The sequence below is a fragment of the Nerophis lumbriciformis genome, linkage group LG25, assembly GCF_033978685.3.
Source record: "Nerophis lumbriciformis linkage group LG25, RoL_Nlum_v2.1, whole genome shotgun sequence".
In the NCBI taxonomy this organism is placed as follows: domain Eukaryota; kingdom Metazoa; phylum Chordata; class Actinopteri; order Syngnathiformes; family Syngnathidae; genus Nerophis; species Nerophis lumbriciformis.
The window spans coordinates 34,899,013-34,926,013 of record NC_084572.2 but is presented as its reverse complement, the minus strand read 5'-3'; the positions used below and the strand labels follow the sequence as shown (position 1 = coordinate 34,926,013).

At 36.2% G+C, this 27,001-nt stretch overlaps 1 protein-coding gene across 1 annotated transcript; it reads left to right on the top strand.

The window, feature by feature from the left end:
* The first annotated feature begins 1,883 nt into the window (after positions 1-1,883).
* On the top strand, positions 1,884-26,376 carry LOC133621864 (cell adhesion molecule CEACAM5-like). Its single transcript, XM_061984274.1, has 9 exons — positions 1,884-1,967; positions 7,463-7,801; positions 15,986-16,195; positions 16,277-16,603; positions 18,791-19,015; positions 21,879-22,163; positions 23,819-24,142; positions 24,210-24,300; positions 24,521-26,376. Exons 1-9 carry the CDS (start codon positions 1,922-1,924, stop codon positions 24,780-24,782), a joined length of 2,109 nt encoding a protein of 702 aa, XP_061840258.1. The 5' UTR covers positions 1,884-1,921; the 3' UTR covers positions 24,783-26,376.
* Positions 26,377-27,001: the final 625 nt, after the last annotated feature.

The window sequence follows — 27,001 nt, the reverse complement described above, 5'->3', positions numbered from 1 at the left end:
GCTCAGTATCCGTGTAGGCGGAGCCTATACTCTAGGCGGCGCGCGCCGGTTAGTTTGCCTCGTCCACGTACGCGAATCAGACACGGGTCCGCTCAGGATCCGCTGTCTGACCGTACAATAGACGGAGCCAAAACGAATGTGACAGTAACGCGGGTTGGGCGACTTGAAAGCGGATCCGCATAGGAGTCTTCTGCTGTGTGGGACACTTCATGACCATAAGTGAGAGTAGGAATGTAGATAGCTCGGTAGACCGAGAGCTTTGCCTTCTGGCTCAGCTCTCGTTTTGTCACAACAGTGCGGCAGAGAGACTGCAATACTGCCCCAGCTGCTCCGATTCTCCGGCTGATTTCCTTCTCCATCTTTCCCTCACTCGTGAACAAGACCCCAAGATACTTAAACTCCTCCACCTGGGACAGAGTCTCGTCCTCTACCTGGACTGTACAATCCATCGGGTTCCTGCTGATAACCATGGCCTCAGATTTGGAGATGCTGATCCTCATTCCAGCCGCTGAACACTCGGCTGCGAACCGATCCAGTGAGAGCTGAAGGTCACGAACCGAAGGTGCCATCAGGACCACATCATCTGCAAACAGCAGTGATGCAACCTTTAGCCCCCTGAGATGTGTACCCTCTCCGCCATGGCCATGACTCCGCCTAGAAATGCTGTCCATGAAAATCACAAACAGGATAGGTGACAGAGCGCAGCAACCCAACCCAACCTAACCCCCTACACATCCCACCCCCGGATTGTAAATAATTCAAAGTACATACTCTGATGATTAAAGGCCTACTGAAAGCCACTACTACCGACCACGCAGTCTGATAGTTTATATATCAATGATGAAATCTTAACATTGCAACACATGCCAATACGGCCGGGTTAGCTTACTAAAGTGCAATTTTAAATTTCGCGCGAAATATCCTGCTGAAAACGTCTCGGTATGATGACGCCTGCGCGTGACGTCACGGATTGTAGAGGACATTTTGGTACAGCATGGTGGCCAGCTATTAAGTCGTCTGTTTTCATTGCAAAATTCCACAGTATTCTGGACATCTGTGTTGGTGAATCTTTTGCAATTTGTTCAATGAACAATGGAGACAGCAAAGAAGAAAGCTGTAGGCGGGAAGCGGTGTATTGCGGCTGACTTCAGCAACACAAACAAAGCCGGTGTTTCATTGTTTACATTCCCGAAAGATGACAGTCAATCTTTACCATTGGCCTGTGGAGAACTGGGACAACAGAGACTCTTACCAGGAGGACTTTGAGTTGGATACGCAGACGCGGTACCGTGAGTACGGTTCCAAACATTTGATCACTTGCCCGTATGTGCGTGCCGCTATGTGCATGTCACATACATAACTTTGGGGACTTTGGGGAAATATATGTGCTGTATGAACTTTGGGGAGGTGAACGGTACTTTGGGCTGTGGGATTGAGTGTGTTGTGCAGGTGTTTGAGTTGTATTGGCGGGTTATATGGACGGGAGGGGGGAGGTGTTTGTTATGCGGGATTAATTTGTGGCATATTAAATATAAGCCCGAGCTCATCGAAGACGGACTGACGCAAAGTGTAAAAGTGTTCTGTGGTCTGACGAGTCCACATTTCTAATTGTTTTTGGAAACTGTGGACGTCGTGGCCTACGGCCCAAAGAAGAAAAGAACCATCCGGATAAATTCCATCCTAGGTCCCCCGAAAGAAACTGCCGTCATTTTAAAGCACTCTTTTGCTTGCTTTAAAGTCTCGGACTTGTTTTCAGAAGTGTGTTATTACAGGAACCTGCAAAGAAAAAAACACAAAAAAAGTGCATTTGATGAAGTGGTTTGTCAAGAAAAGAAAGAAGAAGAAGGTCACTTCTTCATATCTATTTCTTTGAACGCCATGACCACATCCTCTTAATTTCTACTCCTTCACTCACTCCAATATGAGTCTGAAGACCGGGTTGGTGGTCCTCCTTCTCTGCATGCCAGGTACTACACCTCTACTTTTTTATTTGGTTAAAGTCTTGACTGCGATTTATAAAATATTGCGTTCCTACATAGACTCTCACGCTAGCAACTTTAACATAGAAGCTGTGTTTTCCACACCAGCAGCATCTCTGCATGAGTTTGGATTTTGTATCAGTAATGTCAGATAAATGTGCAATTTGCAGTGGAACATTCTTTATGAACGCAATCCATGAAGGACAGGAAGTAATTGGTGACAAACCTTCAAGCTAATTCATGTTGCGTCTGCTCAGTGATTGCAGTCAAGTGTTCAGCAGCCAACAGGCGTGGAGGAAATAAGTAACATCTCCACTTTCTTCACAATGACACATTCCAAAACAGTTCATCTCAGACGAGAACCAGAAGACGGAAAGTAGAGTCTTTCAGAAAAGTGAGAAGTGCCCAAAATGGCAGAAAGTCCCCATTTGCGGCGAACACAATACTTTCTTGTACAAAACATTGGAAATCTTGCAAATTGAAACAATCTGTTCTAGAGTCAAGCTGTGGCCACCTTAGAGGCTTCATCAATTGTGCAGGCAATGTTTGAATTCATATTTTATCATTCTTAAAGGGGAACATTATCACAATTTCAGAATGGTTAAAACCATTAAAAATCAGTTCCCAGTGGCTTATTATATTTTTCGAAGTTTTTTTCAAAATTTTACCCATCACGCAATATCCCTAAAAAAAGCTTCAAAGTGCCTGATTTTAACCATCGTTATAAACACCCGTCCATTTTCCTGTGACGTCACATAGTGAAGCCAACACAAACAAACATGGCGGATAGAACAGCAAGCTATAGCGACATTAGCTCGGATTCAGACTCGGATTTCAGCGGCTTAAGCGATTCAACAGATTACGCATGTATTGAAACGGATGGTTGTAGTGTGGACGCAGGTAGCGAAAACGAAATTGAAGAAGAAACTGAAGCTATCGAGCCATATCGCTTTGAACCGTATGCAAGCGAAACCGACGAAAATGACACGACAGCCAGCGACACGGGAGAAAGCGAGGACGAATTTGGCGATCGCCTTCTAACCAACGATTGGTATGTGTTTGTTTGGCATTAAAGGAAAATAACAACTATGAACTAGGTTTACAGCATATGAAATACATTTGGCAACAACATGCACTTTGAGAGTGCAGACAGCCCAATTTTCATCAATTAATATATTCTGTAGACATACCCTCATCCGCTGATCTGTCCAGTTTTGGAGTTGATGTCAGCAGGCCAGGGAAGCTAGGGTCGATATTCTTCTCTTGATCACCTTCGGTGGCATAAGGGACGGTGTGAGCCAAGACATCCAGGGGGTTTAGCTCGCTCGTCTGCGGGAACAAACTGCCGCCATTGCTTGCCGTGCTACCGAGGACCTTTGTCCCTGAATTGCTCACACACTCCGGCAGATTCAATGGGGGTCTGGCGGCAGATTTCTTTGACTTTATGGTTGGAAATGCATCTGCTTTGAGTGTCGCAGGATATCCACACATTCTTGCCATCTCTGTCGTAGCATAGCTTTCGTCGGTAAAGTGTGCGGAACAAACGTCCAATTTCTTGCCGCTTTCGCATCTTTGGGCCACTGGTGCAGCTTGAATCCGTCCCTGTTCGTGTTGTTACACCCTCCGACAACACACCGACGAGGCATGATGTCTCCAAGGTACGGAAAACAGTCAAAAAACGGAAAATAACAGAGCTGATTTGACTCGGTGTTTGAGAAAATGGCAGATTGCTTCCCGATGTGACGTCACGTTGTGACGTCATCGCTCCGAGAGCGAATATTAGAAAGGCGTTTAATTCGCCAAAATTCACCCATTTAGAGTTCGGAAATCGGTTAAAAAAATATATGGTCTTTTTTCTGCAACATCAAGGTATATATCGACGCTTACATAGGTCTGGCGATAATGTTCCCCTTTAACCTCACGTTTGCAAAAAAAAAAGTATCAATTCTATCAGCTATATCAGTGGTTCTCAAACTTTCTTCCCCAAGAGGAAAACATGTCTCCAAGTACCATCGTAACTTTGTGTCCCTGATCTGCTTTTTGTCTACAAAATGAAACAAGTGAATGAACATCCTACCAGTCTGCTGATTCGTCAATTTTTTTGACCTACTCAGTGGCCTAGTGGTTAAGTTAAAGTTAAAGTTAAAGTAAGAATGATTGTCACACACACACACTAGGTGTGGTGAAATTTGTCCTCTGCATTTGACCCATCCCCTTGATCACCCCCTGGGAGGTGAGGGGAGCAGTGAGCAGCAGCTGTGGCCGTGCCCGGAAATCATTTTTGGTGATTTAACCCCCAATTCCAACCCTTGATGCTGAGTGCCAAGCAGGGAGGTAATGGCTCCCATTTTTATAGTCTTTGGTATGACTCGGCCGGGGTTTGAACTCACAACCTACCCATCTCAGGGCGGACACTCTAACCCAGACCTGGGCAAATTAAGGCCCGGGGGCCACATGCGGACTGTTAAGCTTTTCAATCTGGCCCGCCGAACATTCCCCAAAAATTTTTTTAGATCTTTAAGATGGAAAGTGTAGCTGCCATTATGATGTGCAGTCATGTTTTCTAATGACCAGTAAGTCTTCAACTATACAAAGTAGAGATGTCCGATAAATGCTTTAAAATGTAATATCGGAAATTATTGGTATCGGTTTTTTTTATCGGTATCGTTTTTACAATTAGTGCACCAACCCAAAAAACCTCCCCCCCCTCATTCACACTCATTCACAAAAAAGGGTTGTTTCTTTCTGTTATTAATATTGTGGTTCCTACATTATATATCAATATATATCAATACAGTCTGCAAGGGATACAGTCCGTAAGCACACATGATTGTGCGTGCTGCTGCTCCACTAATAGTACTAACCTTTAACACTTAATTTTACTCATTTTCATTCATTACTAGTTTCTATGTAACTGTTTTTATATTGTTTTACTTTCTTTTTTATTCAAGAAAATGTTTTTAATTTATTTATCTTATTTTATTTTATTATTATTTTTTTAAAAGGACCTTATCTTCACCATACCTGGTTGTCCAAATTAGGCGTAATAATGTGTTAATTCCACGACTGTATATATCGGTATCGGTAATTAAAGAGTTGGACAATATCGGAATATCGGATATCGGCAAAAAGCCATTATCGGACATCCCTATTACAAAGTATTTCAATGGTTGGAATCTGCGCTTTTGCATGATATTTTTGTTGCTAGTGTTGTCCTGATACCAATATTATTTTGATACTTTTCGGTACTTTTCGATACTTTTCTAAATAAAGGGGACCAGAAAAAATTGCATTATTGGCTTTATTTTAACAAAAAATCTTAGGTTGTCGCAGACCGGTACTTTTCAGAGGCGGTATGGTATCAAATATGCTTCATTAGTATCGCGGTACTATACTAATACCGGTATACCGTACAACCCTACTAGTTACCATGGTAATCTACGTCACAGCAGGTCAGACGAGGCACCAAGCAGTGTGGGTGGGGAGCGTTTCCACAGAGTGTTTCCAGAGAGGCCATCCTGAAATGATTTTTACAAGAAAGTTCGAAAGCTTAGTGATGTATCAGATACATCAGATTGTAGGTGTTTTTGTTTTTTTACCCTTTGCGTTCATATTTCGATGCATTTTTGTTGCATTTGGCTTGATTGTAAAACATGTTGATTGAGAGGGGGTGTGACGTTCATATGTTCTCAATAGTCAGGGTTTTATCGTTCATACAAAAATTAAAAAAAAACCTTCCGTTTTTAAGGCGGTCTGTCATAATATTTTTAGCATTCAATCAGACTTTATTGTGAGGTTTTGTATTAGTTTACCTAAAAATAGATATACCAACCCCCAGACACATTTGTTTCTCTAAATTTGGCCCCCGAGTCAAAATAATTGCCCAGGCCTGTTCTAACCACTCTAACCACTAAGCCACTGAGTGTCCGCCCCATACTTGCCAACCCTCCCGTTTTTCCCGGGAGGCTCCCGAATTTCAGTGCCCCTCCCGAAAATCTCCTGGCGCAACCATTCTCCCGAATTTCTCCCGATTTCCACCCGGACAACATTATTGGGGGCGTGCCTAAAAGGCACTGTCTTTAGCGTCCTCTACAACCTGTCGTCACGTCCGCTTTTCCTCCATACAAACAGCGTGCCGGCCCAGTCACATAATATATGCGGCTTTTATACACAAATAAGTGAATGCAAGGCATACTTGGTCAACAGCCATACATGTCACACTGAGGGTGGCCGTATGAACAACTTTAACACTGTTACAAATATGCGCCACACTGTGAACCCACACCAAACAAGAATGGCAAACGCATTTCGGGAGAACATCCGCACCGTAACACAACATAAACACAACAGAACAAATACCCAGAAACCCCTTGCAGCACTAACTCTTCCGGGACGCTACAATATACACCCCCCCGCTACAGGGAGCATGTCCCAAATTCCAAGCTGCTGTTTTGAGGCATGTTAAAAAAAATAATGCACTTTGTGACTTCAATAATAAATATGGCAGTGCCATGTTGGCATTTTTTTCCATAACTTGAGTTGATTTATTTTGGAAAACCTTGTTATATTGTTTAATGCATCCAGCGGGGCATCACAACAAAATTAGGCATAATAATGTGTTAATTCCACGACTGTATATATCGGTTGATATCGGAATCGGTAATTAAGAGTTGGACAATATCGTTATATCGTATATTGGCAAAAAAGCCATTATCGGACATCTCTAATCAAGACCTAATTCAACAATTTGTCAGTGTTGTTCAATTGTCTTGTGCCTGTTGGACATAACATACAAACTTGTAATAACTATAAAAGACAAAACATTTTGCAGCACAAACGTTTGTATTTTGACATTGACAAGATGGTAGTAATAGTTAACATAAACACAACAGAACAAATACCCAGAAACCCCTTGCAGCACTAACTCTTCCGGGACCCCAGCTACCACCCCCCCAACCCCGCCCACCTCAACCCCGCCGCCGCCACCATCTCGAGCGCGGCCACTGCTGCTGCTGCTACTCACTGCTCCCCTCACCTCCCAAGGGGGTGAACAAGGGGATGGGTCAAATGCAGAGGACAAATTTCACCACACCTAGTGTGTGTGTGACAATCATTGGTATTTAAACTTTAATTTTTGCCAAAGGGTTGTAGTTTTGGTTTTCTTTGTTGTAACTGTCCCTGTCCTCTGTTTACATACAATCTGAGACTTTGTTTTTGTCAGCACTTTGCATGTTCTTGCTTTTAATAGAGTTATTATTTTTGTGACAGCCCGACAAGCAGCACGGTTACAGTATTGATGAATATTCCTGGATGAAGTAGTCATCTTTATTGTCAGTTAGCACGTGCCTAAAATATGACGATTTGAATTTAAAGGCCTGTGGTCGATTAGAACAACTGCATGTGTTTACACTCCATAATCCGACGAGTCGACCGATCTTTAAGTTATAATTTTATGATGTCATTGATGACGTTGTGTGTTTCAGGGCTGCTCGGTGATGAGTGGGCGGGGGCCTACACTGAGAAGGAGATCTGTGCAATTAAAGGATCCACTGTGAAGCTTCAGTGTTCCTTTAAGTTCCCGCCCACAGAAGACGGGCGTGTGATCAAGGTCAAGGAAACATTTTGGTTCACCAAATATCCAGAGGAAGATCTGAGATTGGACCCTCAGTACTTTGGTGGTGTGCAGTCTGAGTGTCATGGCAACAACTGCAGTCTGACCATCGCAGACGTGAGATGGAGTGACGAGTACACGTTCAGATTCACAACCAACCATTCCAAAGGAGGGTTCAACGTCCCGCCTGGTGTCAAAGTGACCGTCACTGGTACTGCTTTCCATGAAACACATTTCCACCAAGCTCAGTCCAGTTGAAGGTCAGGATTGTCTGCTGTGAGTAGGCGGGGGTGAGGTCCTACTTAGTCCGACTTCAAAAATGTAAAAATATTTAAAAAATTTAAAAAAATGTAAAAAAAATTTAAAAAAAATTAAAAAAATTTTTTTTAAAAACATTTAAAAAATTAAAAAATTTAAAAATTTTTTTTACAAAACTTAAAAAAACCTTCTTTTTTTTTAAATTAAAAAAAATAATTTTCAGTTAAAACATGATTTTCAAGGTTAAAAATGATTTTCAAGGTAAACAAATGATTTTCAAGGTAAACAATTTTTTTCAAGGTAACATTTTTTTTTCAAGGTAAAAAATTTTTTCAAGGTAAAAATTTTTTTTCAAGGTAAAATATGATTTTCAAGGTAAAAAAAATTTTTTAAGGTAAATTTTTTTTTTCAAGGTTAAAAATGATTTTCAAGGTTGAAATGATTTTCAAGGTAAACAAATAATTTTCAAGGTAAAAATGATTTTCAAGGTAAACAAATGATTTTCAAGGTAAAAAAAAATTTTCAAGGTAATTTTTTTTTTCAAGGTTAAAAAAGTTCAAAAAAGTTAAAAAAAAGTTAAAAAAAAGTTTAAAAAAAGTTAAAAAAAAGTTTAAAAAAAGTTTAAAAAGTTATTTTTTTTTAAAAATATTTAAAAATATTTAAAAATGTTTAAAAATATTAAAAAAATATTTAAAAATATTTAATTAAAAAAAAAATTTTTTTAAATTAAAAATGTTTAAAAAATGTTTAAAAATTTTAAAACATTTAAAAAATGTTACAAAAATTAAAAAAACTTAAAAAAACTTAAACGGTTTTTAAAAATTAAAGACAAATGTTTTAAGTTAAAACATGATTTTCAAGGTAAAAAATGATTTTCAAGGTAAAAAAAAATTTTCAAAGTAAATTTTTTTTTTCAAGGTAAAAATTTTTTTTCAAGGTAAAATGATTTTCAAGGTAAACAAATGATTTTCAAGGTAAACAAATGATTTTCAAGGTAAAAAAAAATTTTCAAGGTAAATTTTTTTTTTCAAGGTTAAAAATGATTTTCAAGGTAAAAAAAAATTTTCAAGGTACATTTTTCTTTTCAAGGTAAACATTTTTTTTCAAGGTAAAAAATGATTTTCAAATTTTTTAAATTTTTTAAAAATGTTTTTAAATTTTTTAATTTTTTAAATTATTTTTAATTTGTAAAATTTTTTTAAACTTAAAAAAAATTTTTTTTTTGTTTTTTAAACAATTTAAAACAATTTTTTAATTTTTTTAAAACAATTTTAACAATTAACATTTTTTTTAGGGTTAGGGTTAGGGTTAGGGTTAAGATTAGGGTTAGGGTTAGGGTTAGGGTTGGGGTTAGGGTTAGGGTAAAAATGTTTTTAAAAAGTAAAAAAAGTAAAAAAAAAAAGTAAAAAAAAAGTTAAAGAAAAGTTAAAAAAAAATTTAAAAAAAAGTTTTAAAAAAAAGTTAAAAAAAAGTTTTAAAAAAGTTTAAAAAAAAGTTAAAAAAGTTAAATTTTTTAAAAAATATTTAAAAATATTTAACAATAATTGAAAATATTTAAAAATATTGAAAAATATTTAAAAAAAATTAAAAACATTTTTTTTTAAAATTAAAAAAATAAAAATAAAATAAAATAAATTAAAAAAAATAAAAAAATTAAAAAAATAAAAAAAAATTAAAAATTTTAAAAAAAAATTAAATTTTTTTTTTTTTTTTTAAATGTTACAAAAATTAAAAAAAAATTAAAAAAACTTAAAAAATAAAAAAAAAAATTTTAAAAAAAATTTAAAAAAAATGTTTTAAGTTAAAAATGATTTTCAAGGTAAACAAATGATTTTCAAGGTAACAATGGTTTTCAAGGCAAACAAATGATTTTCAAGGTAAAAAAAAATTTTCAAGGTAAAATTTTTTTTTCAAGGTAAAAAATGATTTTCAAGGTAAAAAAAAATTTTCAAGGTCAATTTTTTTTTTCAAGGTTAAAAAGGATTTTCAAGGTAAAAAATGATTTTCAAGGTAAAAAAAATTTTCAAGGTAAAATTTTTTTTTCAAGGTAAAAAATGATTTTCAAATTTTTTTAATTTTTAAAAATGTTTTTATTTTTTTTAATTTTTTTAAACAATTTTAACAATTAACATTTTTTTTAGGGTTAGCGTTAGGGTTAGGGTTAGGGTTAAGATTAGGGTTACGGTTAGGGTTGGGGTTAGGGTTAGGGTAAAATTTTTTTAAAAGTTAAAAAAAAGTTAAAAAAGTTAAAAAAAGTTAAAAAAGTTAAATTTTTTAAAAAATATTTAAAAATATTTAAAAATATTTAAAAATATTTAAAAATATTTAAAAATATTTAAAAATATTTAAAAATATTAGAAATTATTAAAAAAAATTAAGAAATATTTAAAAATATTTTAAAAAAATTGTTTAAAAAATGTTTAAAAATTTTAAAACGTTTACAAAATGTTACAAAAATTAAAAAAAATTAAAAAAAATTAAAAAATTAAAAAATTAAAAAATTAAAAAATTAAAAAATTAAAAAATTAAAAAATTAAAAAATTAAAAAATTAAATAAATTAAAAAAATTAAAAAAAAATGTTTTAAGTTAAAACATGATTTTCAAGGTAAAAATGATTTTCAAGGTAAAAAAAAATTTTCAAGGTAAAATTTTTTTTTCAAGGTAAAACATTTTTTTCAAGGTAAAATGATTTTCAAGGTAAAAAAAATTCTTCAAGGTAAAATTTTTTTTTCAAGGTTAAAAATCATTTTCAAATTTTTTTAATTTTTAAAAATGTTTTTAAATGTTTTAATTTTTTTTAATTTTTTTTAATTTGTAAAAAAATAAAATACATTTTTTAGAACTATTTAAAACAATTTTAAATGTTTTAATTTTTTTAAACAATTTTAACAATTAACATTTTTTTTAGGGTTAACTTTAGGGTTAGGGTTAGGGTTAAGATTAGGGTTAGGGTTAGGGTTGGGGTTAGGGTAAATTTTTTTTAAAGTTAAAAAAAAGTTAAAAAAGTTAATAAAAGTTAAAAAAGTTAAAATTTTTTTAAAATATTTAAAAATATTTGAAAATATTTAAAAATATTTAAAAATATTTGAAAATATTAAAAAAAATTAAAAAAATTAAAAAATGTTAAAGAATTTAAAAAATTTAAAAAATTTAAATTGTTTAAAAAATGTTTAAAATGTTTAAAAAATGTTACAAAAATTAAAAAAAATTAAAAAAAATTTAAAAAATTTAAAAAATTAAAAAAAAAATGTTTTAAGTTAAAACATGATTTTCAAGGTAAAAATGATTTTCAAGGTAAAAAAAAATTTTCAAGGTAAAATTTTTTTTTCAAGGTTAAAAATGATTTTCAAGGTAAACAAATGATTTTCAAGGTAAAAAAATATTTTCAAGGTAAAAAAATATTTTCAAGGTAAATGAATTTTTTCAAGGTTAAAAATGATTTTCAAGGTAAACAAATGATTTTCAAGGTAAAAAAACATGTTCAAGGTAAAAAAAAATTTTCAAGGTTAAAAATGATTTTCAAGGTAAACAAATGATTTTCAAGGTAAACATTTTTTTTCAAGGTAAAAAATGATTTTCCAATTTTTTTTATTTTTAAAAAATGTTTTTAAATTTTTTTATTTAAAAAAAAATAATTTATTCGTACATTTTTTTAAAACTTTTTTTTAATTTTTTAAATTTTTTTTAAAACAATTTAAAACAATTTTAAATGTTTTTAATTTTTTCAAACAATTTTAACAATTAACATTTTTTTTAGGGTTAGGGTTAGGGTTAGGGTTAAGATTAGGGTTAGGGTTAGGGTGAAGGTACATTTTTTTTTAAAAGTTAAAAAAAGTTTAAAAAAAAAGTCAAAAAAAAGTCAAAAAAAAGTTTAAAAAAAGTTTTAAAAAAGTTTTAAAAAAGTTTTTAAAAAAAGTTAAATTTTTTTAAAAAAATATTTAAAAATATTTAAAAATATTTAAAAATATTTGAAAATATCTAAAAATATTTAAAAATATTTTAAAAAAATTAAAAAAATTAAAAAATGTTAAAAAATTTAAAAAATTTAAAAAATTTAAAAAATTTAAAAAATTTAAAAAATTTAAAAAATTTAAAAAATTTAAAAAATTTTAAAAATTTTAAAAATTTTAAAAATTTAAAAAATTTTAAAAATTTAAATTGTTTGAAAAATGTTTAAAAATTTTAAAATGTTTAAAAAATGTTACAAAAATTAAAAAAACTTAAAAAAAATTAAAAAACTTAAAAAAATTAAAAAAAAAAAAATTAAATAAAAAAAAATTAAAAAAAAAAAAAATGTTTTAAGTTAAAACATGATTTTCAAGGTAAAAATGATTTTCAAGGTAAAAAAAATTTTTCAAGGTAAAATTTTTTTTTCAAGGTAAAACATTTTTTCCAAGGTAAAATGATTTTCAAGGTAAAAAAAATTTTTCAAGGTAAAAATTTTTTTTCAAGGTTAAAAATGATTTTCAAGGTAAACAAATGATTTTCAAGGTAAAAAAATATTTTCAAGGTAAAAAAATATTTTCAAGGTAAATGAATTTTTTCAAGGTTAAAAATGATTTTCAAGGTAAACAAATGATTTTCAAGGTAAAAAAAAATGTTCAAGGTAAAAAATTTTTTTCAAGGTTAAAAATGATTTTCAAGGTAAACAAAGGATTTTCAAGGTAAACATTTTTTTTCAAGGTAAAAAATGATTTTCCAATTTTTTTAATTTTTTAAAAATGTTTTTAAATTTTTTAATTTAAAAAAAAAATAATTTATTTGTAATTTTTTTAAAAACTTTTTTTATTTTTTTTTTATTTTTTTAAAACAATTTAAAACAATTTTAAATGTTTTTAATTTTTTCAAACATCCATCCATCCATTTTCTACCGCTTATTCCCTTTGGGGTCGCGGGGGGTGCTGGAGCCTATCTCAGCTACAATCGGGCGGAAGGCGGGGTACACCCTGGACAAGTCGCCACCTCATCGCAGTTTTTTCAAACAATTTTAACAATTAACATTTTTTTTAGGGTTAGGGTTAGGTTTAGGGTTAAGATTAGGGTTAGGGTTAGGGTGAAGGTAAACATTTTTTTAAAAAGTTAAAAAAAGTTAAAAAAAAAAGTTTAAAAAAGTCAAAAAAAAAATTTCAAAAATATTTGAAAATATCTAAAAATATTTAAAAATATTTAAAAATATTTAAAAATATTTAAAAATATTTAAAAATATTTAAAAATATTTAAAAATATTTTTAAAAAAAATTAAAAATTAAAAAATTTAAAAAAAATGTTTTAAGTTAAAACATGATTTTCAAGGTAAAAAATGATTTTCAAGGTAAAAAAAAATTTTCAAGGTAAAATTTTTTTTTCAAGGTAAACATTTTTTTTCAAGGTAAAATGATTTTCAAGGTAAAAAAAATTTTTCAAGGTAAATTTTTTTTTTCAAGGTTAAAAATGATTATCAAGGTAAACAAATGATTTTCAAGGTAAAAGATTTTTTTCAAAGTAAATGTTTTTTTCAAGGTTAAAAATGATTTTCAAGGTAAACAAATGATTTTCAAGGTAAAAAAAAATTTTCAAGGTAATTTTTTTTTCAAGGTTAAAAATGATTTTCAAGGTAAACAAATGATTTTCAAGGTAAAAAAAAATTTTCAAGGTAAATTTTTTTTTCAAGGTAAAAAATTATTTTCAAATTTTTTTAATTTTTTAAAAAGGTTTTAAAAATTTTTTTTTTTTTTTTTTTTAAATTTGTAAAACTTTTTATTTTTTATTTTTTATTTTTTAAAACAATTTAAAACAATTTTAAATTGTTTTAATTTTTTTAAAACAATTTTAACAATTAACTTTTTTTTTAGGGTTAGGGTTAGGGTTAGGGTTAGTAAAAAAAAATTTCAAGGTTAAAAATGATTTTCAAGGTAAACAAATGATTTTCAAGGTAAAAAAAAAAAAACCTCTCAAAATACCATCATTAATCAATCAACCCACATCATCAAATAAAACACATCTCTATGTGGTACTGTCAAGATTAAATGAATTATTAAAACATATCAAACGTGAACATACAAAAAGCCAAAAGCAGTGAAGTTGTCACGTTGTGTAAATGGTAAATAAAAGCAAATTACAATGATTTGCAAATCCTTTTCAACTTATATTCAATTGAATAGACTGCAAAGACAAGATATTTCATGTTCACACTGAGAAACTTCATTTTTTTTTTGTGAAAATTATCATTAACTTAGAATTGAATGGCAGCAACACATTGCAAAAAGTTGTCACAAGGGCATTTTTACCACTGTGTTACATGGCCTTTCCTTTTAACAACACTCAGTAAATGTTTGGGAACTGAGGAGACGCATTTTTGAAGCTTCTCATGTGGAATTCTTTCTCATTCTTGCTTGATGTACAGCTTAAGTTGTTCAACGGTCTCCGTTGTGCTATTTTAGGCTTCATAATGCGCCACACATTTTCAATGGGAGACAGGTCTGGACTACAGGCAGGCCAGTCTAGTACCCGCACTCTTTTACTACGAAGTCACGCTGTTGTAACACGTGGCTTGGCATTGTCTTGCTAAAATAAGCAGGGGCGTCCATGACAACGTTGCTTGGATGGCAACATATGTTGCTCCAAAACCTGTATGTACCTTTCAGCATTAATGGTGCCTTTTACATTTTAACGCATTTATCGGCATCTCTAACCGTAAACAGTTCGTAGAAACGGTCGTAAAAGAGTTCAAAAAGAGGTTCGTAAAACAGTTGAAAAAGGAGGTTCAAAAAGAGGTCGTCTGGAAATTGGGCAGATCCTGCCTTCTCTCCGCTTTGTAGTCCTTGGGTTGAAACAATATCTTTCTGTTGATGACCATACATGAAAGGAAACAGAACACCTTCATGTTGCTTCCCGCACTTCAGAGTGGAGTTTTACAAGCCTTAATCTTGGTAGGTTCTAAGACAACTTTTGCTTCTCACCGGGCACTCAATGTAACACAAAGTTTTTGTGATAACTTACAAACAATTATTCTAACACAAGCCGATATTATCGGCCGATAAATTGGTTAAAATGTTATATCGGAAATTATCGTTATCGTTTTTTTTATTATCGTTTTTTATTTTTTATTTTATTTATTTTTTATTAAATCAACATAAAAAAACACAAGATTCACTTACAACTAGTGCACCAAACCAAAAAACCTCCCTCCCCCATTTACTCTCATTCACACAAAAGGGTTGTTTCTTTCTGTTATTAATATTGTGGTTCCTACATTATATATCAATATATATCAATACAGTCTGCAAGGGATACAGTCCGTAAGCACACATGATTGTGCGTGCTGCTGCTCCACTAACCTTTAACACTTAATTTTACTCATTTTCATTCATTACTAGTTTCTTGTAACTGTTTTTATATTGTTTTACTTTATTTTTTATTCAAGAAAATGTTTTTAATTTATTTATCTTATTTATTTATTTATTTATTTTTTTTTAAAGTACCTTATCTTCACCATACCTGGTTGTCCAAATTAGGCATAATAATGTGTTAATTCCACGACTGTATATATCGGTTGATATCGGTATCGATAATTAAAGAGTTGGACAATATCGGAATATCGGATATCGGCAAAAAGCCATTATCGGACATCCCTAAACACCAGTCTTTACCATGAATTGATTAACGTGGACTTAAACCAGTTGAAAAACGTATTGGGGTGCTACCATTTAGTGGTCAATTGTACGGAATATTCACTGTACTGTGCAATCTACTAATAAAAGTCTCAATCAATCAATCAAAAACACTTTTGTATATTTAGGAAAAGTACATTCAAAGGAAATTAACTTTTGTCAATTTCTGATCGTGATTTAAGCCTTGCTGGCGCCGACTGTGAGTAGGCGGGGCTCAGCCGCAGTGACATCAATGGAGGACATCTTGGTTTTTGGGGCGTCCTCACATTCCGGAAGTGACCGTTCGCTGTCCTCCAATCGGCACACTGCACTGTCTCTAGCTCCGCCCCTTTGGCTGCCCTACTAATGTACATGACACCGCGATAAGTTATTTTGGTACTCTTCACAACTTATGAGGACAAAAACTGATCCAAACTGTACTGCCTTTGGTGGAAGTGGACATGAGGACTTTTGTTTTGAAATGATTGAAGTTTTCCTTTCATTCCAGATCTGAAAGCACAAGTGTCCGGTTATTGGTATAATCTGAAGTGTGTCCACAGCACTTGCAGTCCTCGGTCTCCTTCTTCATACGTCTGGTATAAGAATGGAGAGGAAATCCATAATGCAAAGTCTCAAGAGTACAATGCAGAGTATGACTCCACAGACAGTTACTCCTGTGCTGTAAGAGGACACGAGCAAGATGTGTCTCCTCCAGTGTGTGAGTGGACTCTTCAGTCTTCTGCTGCACGTCACATGTAACTTTGTGCTGACTCAGCTCAATGCTTCTTCTGTCTTTCAGGTGTGTCCAGGCCATGTAACAAGGTGGTTTACTACAAGAGACACATCTGTGCCATCCAAGGATCATCAGTGGACATTATCTGTGAATACAAGAGCTATGGAGATACCCAGACAAAATTCTGGTTCCGTACAGATTCTAGTCACCCGGGGAACCCCTCCATCACTGAAGACCCTCGGTATGAATTACCTTTAGAGACTTCTAGAAAAAGCAGACTGAGAATAAAAGATGTGAGGCAGAGTGATTCTGCTGAGTACCGCTTCAAATTCACCGCTTATGATGGTTTTGAATGGAGGAGTATTTCACCTGGAAGCACCTTGACAGTAACAGGTATGAACACACCTGACCAAACATGCCCAATAACACAACTATATTACAAAAGCCAAAAGCAGTGAAGTTGTCACGTTGTGTAAATGGTAAATAAAAAGAGAACACAATGATTTGCAAATCCCTTTTCAACTTATATTCAATTGAATAGACTGCAAAGACAAGATATTTCATGTTCACACTGAGAAAAATGTTTTTTTGTTGGTGCAAATAATCATGAACTTAGAATTTAATGGCAAAAAAGTTGTTACAGGGGCATTTTTTTTTACCACTGTGTTACATGGCCTTTCCTTTTAACAACACTCAGTAAACGTTTGGGAACTGAGGAGACACATTTTTGAAGCCTTTCAGGCGGAATTCTTTCCCATTCTTGCTTGATGTACAGCTTAAGTTGTTCGACCTACTCAGTGGCCTAGTGGTTAGAGTGTCCGCCCTGAGATGGGTAGGTTGTGAGTTCAAACCCCGGCCGAGTCATACCAAAGACTATAAAAATGAGACCCATTACCTCCCTGCTTTGGCACTCAGCATCAAGGGTTGGAATTGGGGGTTAAATCACCAAAAATGATTCCCGGGCGCGGCACCGCTGCCGCCCACTGCTCCCCTCACCTCCCAGGGGGTGAATCAGGGGATGGGTCAAATGCAGAGGACAAATTTCACCACACTTAGTGTGTGTGTGACAATCATTGCTACTTTAACTTTAACAACAGTCTCCGTTGTGGTATTTTAGGCTTCATAATGCACCACACTTTTTCAATGAGAGACAGGTCTGGACTACAGGCAGGCCAGTCTAGTACCCGCACTCTTTTACTACAAAGCCATGTTGATGTAACACGTGGCTTGGCATTGTCTTGCTGAAATAAGCAGGGGCGTCCATGATAACGTTGCTTGGATGGCAACATATGTTGCTCCAAAACCTGTATGTACCTTTCAGCATTAATGGTGCCTTCACAGATGTGTAAGTTACCCATGTCTTGGGCACTAATACACCCCATACCATCACACATGCTGGCTTTTACACTTTGCGCATATAACAATCCGGATGGTTCTTTTCCTCTTTGTTCCAGAGGACACGACGTCCACAGTTTCCCCCCAAAAATGTAAATGTGGACTCGTCAGACCACAGAATACTTTTCCACTTTGCATCAGTCCATCCTAGATGAGCTCAGGCCCAGCGAAGCCAGCAGCGTCTCTGGGTGTTGTTGATAAATGGTTTTCGCTTTGCACAGTAGAGTTTTAATTTGCACTTACAGATGTAGCGACCAACTGTAGTTACTGACACTGGTTTTCTGAAGTGTGATTCTGAGCCCATGTGGTGATATCCTTTACACACTGATGTCGCTTTTTGATGCAGTACCGCCTGAGTGATCGAAGGTCCGTAATATCATGGCTTACGTGCAGTGATTTCTCCATATCCTCTGAACCTTTTGATGATATTACAGACCGTAGATGGTGAAATCCCTAAATTCCTTGCAATAGCTGTTTGAGAAATGTTGTTCTTAAACAATTTGCTCAGGCATTTGTTGACAAAGTGGTGACCCTCGCCCCGTCCTTGTTTGTGAATGACTGAGCATTTCATGGAAGCTGCTTTTATACCCAATCATGGCACCCACCTGTTCCCAATTTGCCCGTTCACCTGTGGGATGTTCCAAATAAGTGTTTGACGAGCATTCCTCAACTTTCTCAGTCTTTTTTGCCACTTGTGCCAGCTTTTTTAAATCATGTTGCAGACATCAAATTTCAAATGAGCTACTATTTGCAAAAAATAACAGTTTACCAGTTCCAACGTTAAGTATCTTGTCTTTGCAGTCTATTCTATTGAATATAAGTTGAAAAGGGATTTGCAAATCATTGTATTCTGTTTTTATTTACCATTTACACAACGTAACAACTTCACTGCTTTTGTACAATGAATACATTAGATTAGACAATAAAATATCTATATTATGTACAATACTGTATATTACATTATGTTTGAAATTTTCTGCCAAATCACTAATCTTTTCTAGTATTTTAATGCGGGTCAGGTGTAATTTTATTTAGAAATAAGTCAGCAGCCAATCAAAAGCAAGCTGTGGGCTGCAAACTGGACTTTGGACAGCAGATGAAGCAGTCATGTGTGTATGTTGTGTGACTTGTATCTAAAATGAATATTAATATGACATGTTTCATGTTTGCTCCTCTGGCCTCCAGCTGTGCAGGTGCAGGTGATGTCAGTCAGAGTTGAAGATTCTCACCTTGTTGCACAAATGTTGTGTCACACAAGCTGCCTTCCAGAAGCTCCTTTGTCTTTTGTGTGGCATCACAATGGAGCGTATATTAATCAAGGAACCATAATAGAAGTCACCTTGTCACCTGGAGACTACATCACCTGTGCTACACAACAAGTTAATGATGTCACCACCTCTCCTGTTCTGTGTGAGTGCTTCTTTCTTCCGGAAAAACATGGTGCGCTACAAAGCACTTCAGTAGGAAAACAACACAAATCTTTCTTGTTTCTCTTCCAACTACAAAGTAGTAAACAACACAAACAAACGTAAATTACCTCCCAGCTGATGAACATGTTTAGCCAGCTAGCAGAAGCAGCGACCAGTCAACACAATAGTTATTATTACTACTTACGTCGCACTTGTTGCTAGGTAGACTTCATAGGGCACTGTGACGGACAGGGAGAGTCGGCAGGAAGGCACTGAGGCAAAATCAAGAAGAAAAACAGCACTTTAAAGATTATGAGACAGGAACCTTTCATTGGATCACTACTCTGTATTGACAATTAAATACTTATTGAAAATAAATATTTATACATTAAACATTTTTTGTATATTTGTTACATCTATTGTTCATCCATATAAATGACATCATCTTTGCCCAAGTAACTCGGAAAGCAAGTTGGTTGGTGTTAGTTTTTTCCAAAATGCATACAATTATAATATAATACATCACATGATCGGTCTCTCACTACAGCTTGTCTGAAAAGGAGTAGGAAGAAGCAGAGCTTTGTTAGTTAAAATAATAAGCTTGCTATATACATACATACACATGTATATATATATATATATATATATATATATATATATATATATATATATATATATATATATATATATATACATACATATATATATATATATATACATATATATATATATATATATATATATATATATATATATATATATATATATATATATATATATATATATATATAAATATACATACATATATATACACACTAGAGATGCGCCGATAGGCAATTATTTCATCCGCAACCGCATCACAAAAGTCGTCAACCATCCGCATCCACCCGAACTAACATTTAATCAAAACCGCACCCGCCCGTTGTTATATATCTAATATAGACGATGCAAGGCATTAGTGAGGTTATAAAGCTTTTGCCTGTTAAAGAAAGGAGGCTGATCCAATGCAGCAGAGACATTCAATGCGTGCCACGCTATCACGGCTCAGACGCACACCAGTGCGCAATCATCTGGGAGCCGCGCTGAGCGCACCTCCAAGCGCGTGGAGGTGCGATGTCCCTCGCACCCGCGGCGGCTCCACCCGGGCTCGCGCCCGAGGCTTCAGCGCGCACCGCGGCGGCCATTCTACTCGCCGCGGCCTAGCCCTCGCGGCTCTCGCTGCCGGCGACGGCCGGGAATGGGCCCGACGCTCCAGCGCCATCCATTTTCAGGGCTAGTTGATTCGGCAGGTGGGTTGTTACACACTCCTTAGCGGGTTCCGACTTCCATGGCCACCGTCCTGCTGTCTGTATCAACCAACACCTTTTCTGGGGTCTGATGAGCGTCGGCATCGGGCGCCTTAACCCGGCGTTCGGTTCATCCCGCAGCGCCAGTTCTGCTTACCAAAAGTGGCCTACTCGGCTCACCAGGGTGAGCCCCACCCCTTTCGTGAGCGCACTGCGCGCGGAGTGACCCCTGTTACGAGCCCCCAACCACGGGGGTGGCGGGCAGGTAAGCTGCTTACCTGCTGCGCGTGACGCCGGCCGCGGCGAAGGCGGACGAGGCGGGGTGTCGGTGCGGTGGGCGCGGTGGTGACCCTGGACGTGCGTTGGGCCCTTCTCGCGGATCACCTCAGCTACGGCTCCCGGTGGGGCCCTCTCGGGGGAAGGGGCCTCGGTCCCGGACCCCGGCGAGGCGTCCCTTCTCCGCTCCGTAAAAGTGTCCATCTCTTTTTTTTTTCTTCTTCTGTTGTGGCATATGCTGCAGGTGCCTGCTCGTTTTTCGTATGTGGGTAACAACATTTAACTATGTATATATATTTCCGAATTGGTTTAACTGCCACCCGCCTGAATCTATTTAAAATCTAATTTTTTTTTTATTTCAACCGCCCGACCCGACCTGCGGATAAAATCTAATTTTTTTTTATTTCAACCGCCCGACCCGCGGGTAATCCGCGGACTCTGCGGTTGTGTCCGCAAACCGCGCATCTCTAATACACACATATATATATATATACATTATATTTTGTATATACAAAATTTTGTAATCTACAAGAATAATAAAAGTACATACTATTAATAAATAAGCTATTTTTTATACATATATGTATATTTTTCTTTTTTAATTGATTCACTTGACTACGTTGGCCTGGAAACGCTGTCTGGGCTTTGCTGCCCCCATGACCTGACTTTAGATAAATGGAAGAAGATGGATGGATGGTTAATTCGCATGCATTAATATTAATATTACATTTGCATATATATATATATATTGAACTTAAATTATGACTTAAATTATTTTTTAAATCCATTAATTTTTTCTACCGCTTGTCCCTCCATCCATCCATTTTCTACCGCTTATTCCCTTTTGGGGTCGCGGGGGGCGCTGGAGCCTATCTCAGCTACAATCGGGCGGAAGGCGGGGTACACCCTGGACAAGTCGCCACCTCATCGCAGGGCCCCGCTTGTCCCTATTCTTTAAAAAATGTTTTGAATAGCAACAAATTAAATAAGAAGTTTTTGTGTGCAGTATGTATATTACACAGATATTATACGTACATCATGCGTGTTTGTTTGGAGTTTGGGGTCCCCTTGTAGTCTGGCATTGGAGTAAAGTGAGGCAGTGATCCACCAAATCCAGCAGAGGGCGCTGCACGTGTACTGTGATGCACTGTCAAGTGTAATGTGCACGTCAGGAGCAGTAAAAGGCGTTGAGGAGTGTTTGGCCTTGGTGGAGGTCTGCTGCTGCTTTACTGACTCATGTTCTTGTCTGTGCTGAAAAGTAGAGGAACGTGTTTGTTTAAAACTTCTTGGTTCTTCCTCCAGATGTTCTGAAAAGACCCTCAGTGTCTCTGAGTGATACTGGTGACATATTGGAGGGTCGTCCACTGACACTGACCTGCTACATCGACAACTACGACTACTCCTCAGCAACAGTTGATTACTGCTGGTACAAGAAGAAGAATGTGTCTTCAGATGATGAAGTCCTCAGTAAAGATCGACAACTGGTCCTCCCGTCCATCAACTCTTCAGACTCAGCAGAGTATTGGTGTACTGTGGAGGACCAGCTGGGGAAGAAGACATCAGAACCCGTCTTCATTGATGTCCAATGTGAGTACATCTATGTCCTTAAGACATGTGGTGACACTGATGAGGACAATGTATGTTAAGAGGATCATCTTATTTCATGACAGTTTCCATGAATGATCCAGAGTTCCTGGACTGTCTCAGAAAATTAGAATATTGTGATAAAGTCCTTTATTTTCTGTAATGCAACTAAAAACATGGAAATATCATACATTCTGGATTCATTACACATCAACTGAAATATTGCAAGCCTTTTATAATTTTAATATTGCTGATTATGGCATACAGCTTAAGAAAACTCAAAAATCCCATCTCAAAAAATTAGAATATTTCCTCAGACCAAGTAAAAAATAAAGATTTATAACAGCAAAACAAAATCAAACATTTGAAAATGTCAATTAATGCACTCAGTACTTGGTTGGGAATCCTTTTGCACGGATTACTGCATCAATGCGGCGTGGCATGGAGACAATCAGCCTGTGGCATTGCTGAGGTGTTATGGATGCCCAGGATGCTTCAATAGCGGCCTTTAGCTCATTTGCATTATTGGGTCTGGTGTCTTTCAGCTTCTTCTTCACAATACCCCACAAATTCTCTATGGGGTTCAGGTCAGGGGAGTTGGCAGGCCAATCGAGGACAGTAATGCCATGGTCAGTACACCAGTCTAGTTTTGGCACTGCTGGATCATGCTGGAAAATAAAATCATCATCTCCATAGAGCTTTTCAACAGATGGAAGCATGTAGTGCTCTAAAATCTCTTGGTACACAGCTGCATTGACTCTGGACTTGATGAAACACAGTGGACCAACACCAGCAGCTGACATGGCTCCCCAAAACCATTGCTGACTGTGGGAACTTCACACTGGATTTCAAGCAACTTGGATTTTGCTCCTCTCCAGCCTTCCTCCAGACTCTAGCGCCTTGACTTCCAAATGAAATACAAAACTTGCTTTCGTCTGAAAACAGGACTCTGGACCACTCTGCAACTGTCCAGTGCTTCTTTTCCATAGCCCAAGTCAGATGCTTCTTCCGTGGTCTTGAGTTCAGGAGTGGCTTGACCATGGGAATACGGCTACATGCTTCCATCTGTTGAAAATCTGTTGATCCAGCAGAGCCAAAACCACCAGTAACTGGTGTACTGACCATGGCATTACTGTCCTCGATTGGCCTGCCAACTCCCCTGACCTGAACCCCATAGAGAATTTGTGGGGTATTGTGAAGAAGAAGCTGAAAGACACCAGACCCAATAATGCAAATGAGCTAAAGGCTGCTATTGAAGCATCCTGGGCATCCATAACACCTCAGCAATGCCACAGGCTGATTGCCTCCATGCCACGCCGCATTGATGCAGTAATCCGTGCAAAAGGATTCCCAACCAAGTACTGAGTGCATTAATTTTACATTTTTCAAATGTTTGATTTTGTTTTGCCGTTTTAAATCTTTATTTTTTACTTGGTCTGAGGAAATATTCTAATTTTTTGAGATGGGATTTTTGAGTTTTCTTAAGGTGTATGCCATAATCAGCAATATTAAAATAATAAAAGGCTTGCAATAGTTCAGTTGATGTGTAATTAATCCAGAATGTATGACATTTCCATGTTTTTAGTTGCATTACAAAAAAAAAGGACTTTATCACAATATTCCAATTTTCTGAGACAGTCCTGTATGTTGTTCTTCAGATGCTCCAAAGCGTCCGTACGTGTTTGTAGTTCAGTCCAACAAGTTGTCGGCTGGCAGTCTGGTGAATCTGATCTGCAGCAGCGATGCTAACCCGGCCGCTAGCTACACCTGGTACAAGGAGAACATGTCGTCTCCTCTGGCATCAGGTCAGACGCTGACCATCAAAGACATCAGTCCAGGTCAGACGCTGACCATCAAAGACATCAGTCCAGGTCAGACGCTCGCCATCAGGAACATCACAGAGCAGGGTGGCCATGATTACTACTGTGAGGCCAACAACAGCAGGGGGCGCCACATCATTGGTGTGCACGTGAGCGTGAATGGTAAGACTCCTCATGTCCAAAACACATCTGTGTCTCCTGAAGACATCTACTGTATGTCCATGTGTAGGAAAGTCCTTTAGAACGATAAACATCATCAGGCTGTTCTGTTCTGCTGTTGTGTTCGTGGGCATCCTGATCATCCTGACTCTGCACTTCAGGTAAAAAGTAGGACTGTCAAAATGAATGCTTTAATGCAGATGAATCCATCATCATTAATATGATTAAACATTGTAACACAATTAACCCACAATGTTTGTGTGAAATGTTATTTTGTAAAAACGGATCATGTTTTTGTTAAAATGAACATGATGTTAAAGGTGTTTACTTGTACTTCCTGGACGAGCTCAGTAGATCTTTTTTTTTTTTTTACAATCGCAGGACAACGTCTCCCTCGTCCACCGCAGATCCAAATGAGCTCGTTGAGCCTGCAGAGGTGACATGTTGTTGGTTCTGGTGTCATGAATGCAGTCTCACTGTCATCGTGTGTCCTCTTGTCAGCAGCTGGATCAAGGCGACTATGAGAACATTGATGCAGAAGACGCGCTGTGACGGACATCTTGACCATGAACAACCAAGTTGTTTTAATATTCATATTTTCACTTCCCGCACTGAAATGTCTAACAGGAAGAGGCAAGAATAGAAATACATCACTCATGCACGGACAAAGGAACACAGAGAGACTAATTAAAAGAAGAATGAATTCAAATCAATAAATATACAAAATATAAGTTAACAGTGTTGGGTTAGTTACTGAAAACCAGTATCTAGTTAGTTACTAGTTACTTTATTTCAAAAGTAACTCAGTTACTAACTCAATTACTTACACCAAAAAGTAATGCGTTACTGTGAAAAGTAACTATTTAGTTACTTCTTTTTTTTAAGGCTCCCATTAATGCCCTTTTAGCCTTCATTTCAGTACTGTTATTGCACTGGAGAATAATACAATATGTTGATCAACTTGACATGCATTTGCATCACTGAACTCTGCTAAGCAATGTGGTCTACATACAACACACAAAGACAGAGATATGTTTCAAAGGGCCAATTTATTTTGGGCCAGAACAAATTGACAAAACTATTTTAAATAGCTGCAACATAACATACATAAGTAACAAACCGCATAATAACAACATGTCACAACATTGCTGTGAACCTGGCTTCACCCAAGGAAGACACACATGACATGATTATATGTCATGTGACTATATACAGCACACATACTGCTATACACACGCCTAACCAGGCTTTTTTTCTCTCAAAGAATTGTGAAATAAAATCATGTCTTCAGGACATCAACACTGTACTGAAGCCCAGAACACTCTACGCATTTCCCCAGTTTTAGTTTAGAGAAAAGGAAAGATTGGCCTGGCCCACTAGGATCCCTCTTTATGTTTGTGAACTTTAAAGTCTATACATTTAGAGTGATGTGATAATCAAACACTCTAGAAGTCTAAAATTAAAAGAGTATATAAGAGAATTGACAGAGTGTGTGTACCTTCAGTGCTGAATGATGAGCAGAGGCAGAGTTGGGAGTGTCTTCTTTAGGTTGATTTCCATGTTGATGTACTCACTGTCCACTGTGTCCAGGAACTTGGAAAATGTTTTCGTGCCATTTGCCGTTTGACGCCTGCTATCATGCTAATTAGCTGCCTGAAAGCGGGTGACTCCACTGTAGAAATAGCCCGCATGTCTTCTAGCACATACGCTGCAATGGCTCTATCAATGTTGTCCTAGCTAGCAGTCCCTCTGTTAAAATCCAACCGCTGTTGCTGAGGTGGTGGAGGAGGTGAAGTGTGTCTCTCCTTACTAGCTTTGTCGAAGCATGTTGCTTTTGTAGGTGTTTCAGCAGATTTGAATTGCAGTTTTGGGCAGTAGATGGGATCTTTGATCCAAGACACAACTTACATTTAACTAAAATGTTATTTTTTTTGTGCTCGACAAAAGAAAAATAGTGAGAATATCTCCATGTAAAGAAACTCAGCTTCGGCTCAGCATTGATGTCTTGTTAGTAAACACAGACACGCCCCCCGCCCCACACACGCACACACAGCGCGCCTCTTGTGAGACAGGAAGATTCAGAAGGACGACACCGCAGCTCTCCAATTAAACACACTCAGATCTTCTCAGTTTTTAGCCGATACCATATAAAAATAACATAAAATAACGCAGTAACACATCATGTAGTAACGGTAACTGAGTTACTGAATATAAAAGATAACGCGTTAGACTACTAGTTACCGTTACTTTGTAAAGCATTAGTCCCAACACTGTAAGTTAATAGGAATGAAAACCAACTGACAAAATAATGTCTCTGCAGACTCTGTTGTGCTGCCTTTCTCTTCTATTTCTGTATCTTCCACAGTTTGGTGTGCGGCTGGCAGAAGAACTGGACACACCTGACATTGATTAGTCTGCATAATATATTAGCCGAGTGCATTTTGCTAGCAGTCGCCAGGTTCTCTCCTTGTAATCCCCAGCTCTCCATGTGGTCAGAAGGAATCCCCCCCTCCGCCTGCTTCAACACCTTTTCTGCAGTCAGGTGTGCCCGGTTTGTCCTAGCCCGGCCTAGTAGATTGTGTTTTGTTTTCATGGTGTGCCACCCTTTTCGACACCATCGCCTTTAGTTCTTGCTGCCTTTTATACCTGACCTCGCATTAAAGAGAAATTAACTGTTTTCCGTCTCTGCATTTACTGAGATAAACACCTCACCAGAAACATTTTAAATGAGCAAATAGATAGGAATAACAAAAATGTATCAATAAATAGAAAATAAATGGCAATACAATAAAGATGGATTAGAAAATCATAGCTGACCTGTCGGTCCACTGAAGGCTACACCCAAATTCAGCGTTATCTTGG

Bases quoted from the DNA above. Each gene is read 5' to 3' on its own strand.
- LOC133621864 (XM_061984274.1), top strand. From the start codon at position 1,922: ATGAGTCTGAAGACCGGGTTGGTGGTCCTCCTTCTCTGCATGCCAG. The intron at 19,016-21,878 runs GTGAGTGCTTCT...TTCTTCCTCCAG, and splicing joins CACCACCTCTCCTGTTCTGT to ATGTTCTGAAAAGACCCTCA. The intron at 24,143-24,209 runs GTAAGACTCCTC...GTCCATGTGTAG, and splicing joins TGTGCACGTGAGCGTGAATG to GAAAGTCCTTTAGAACGATA.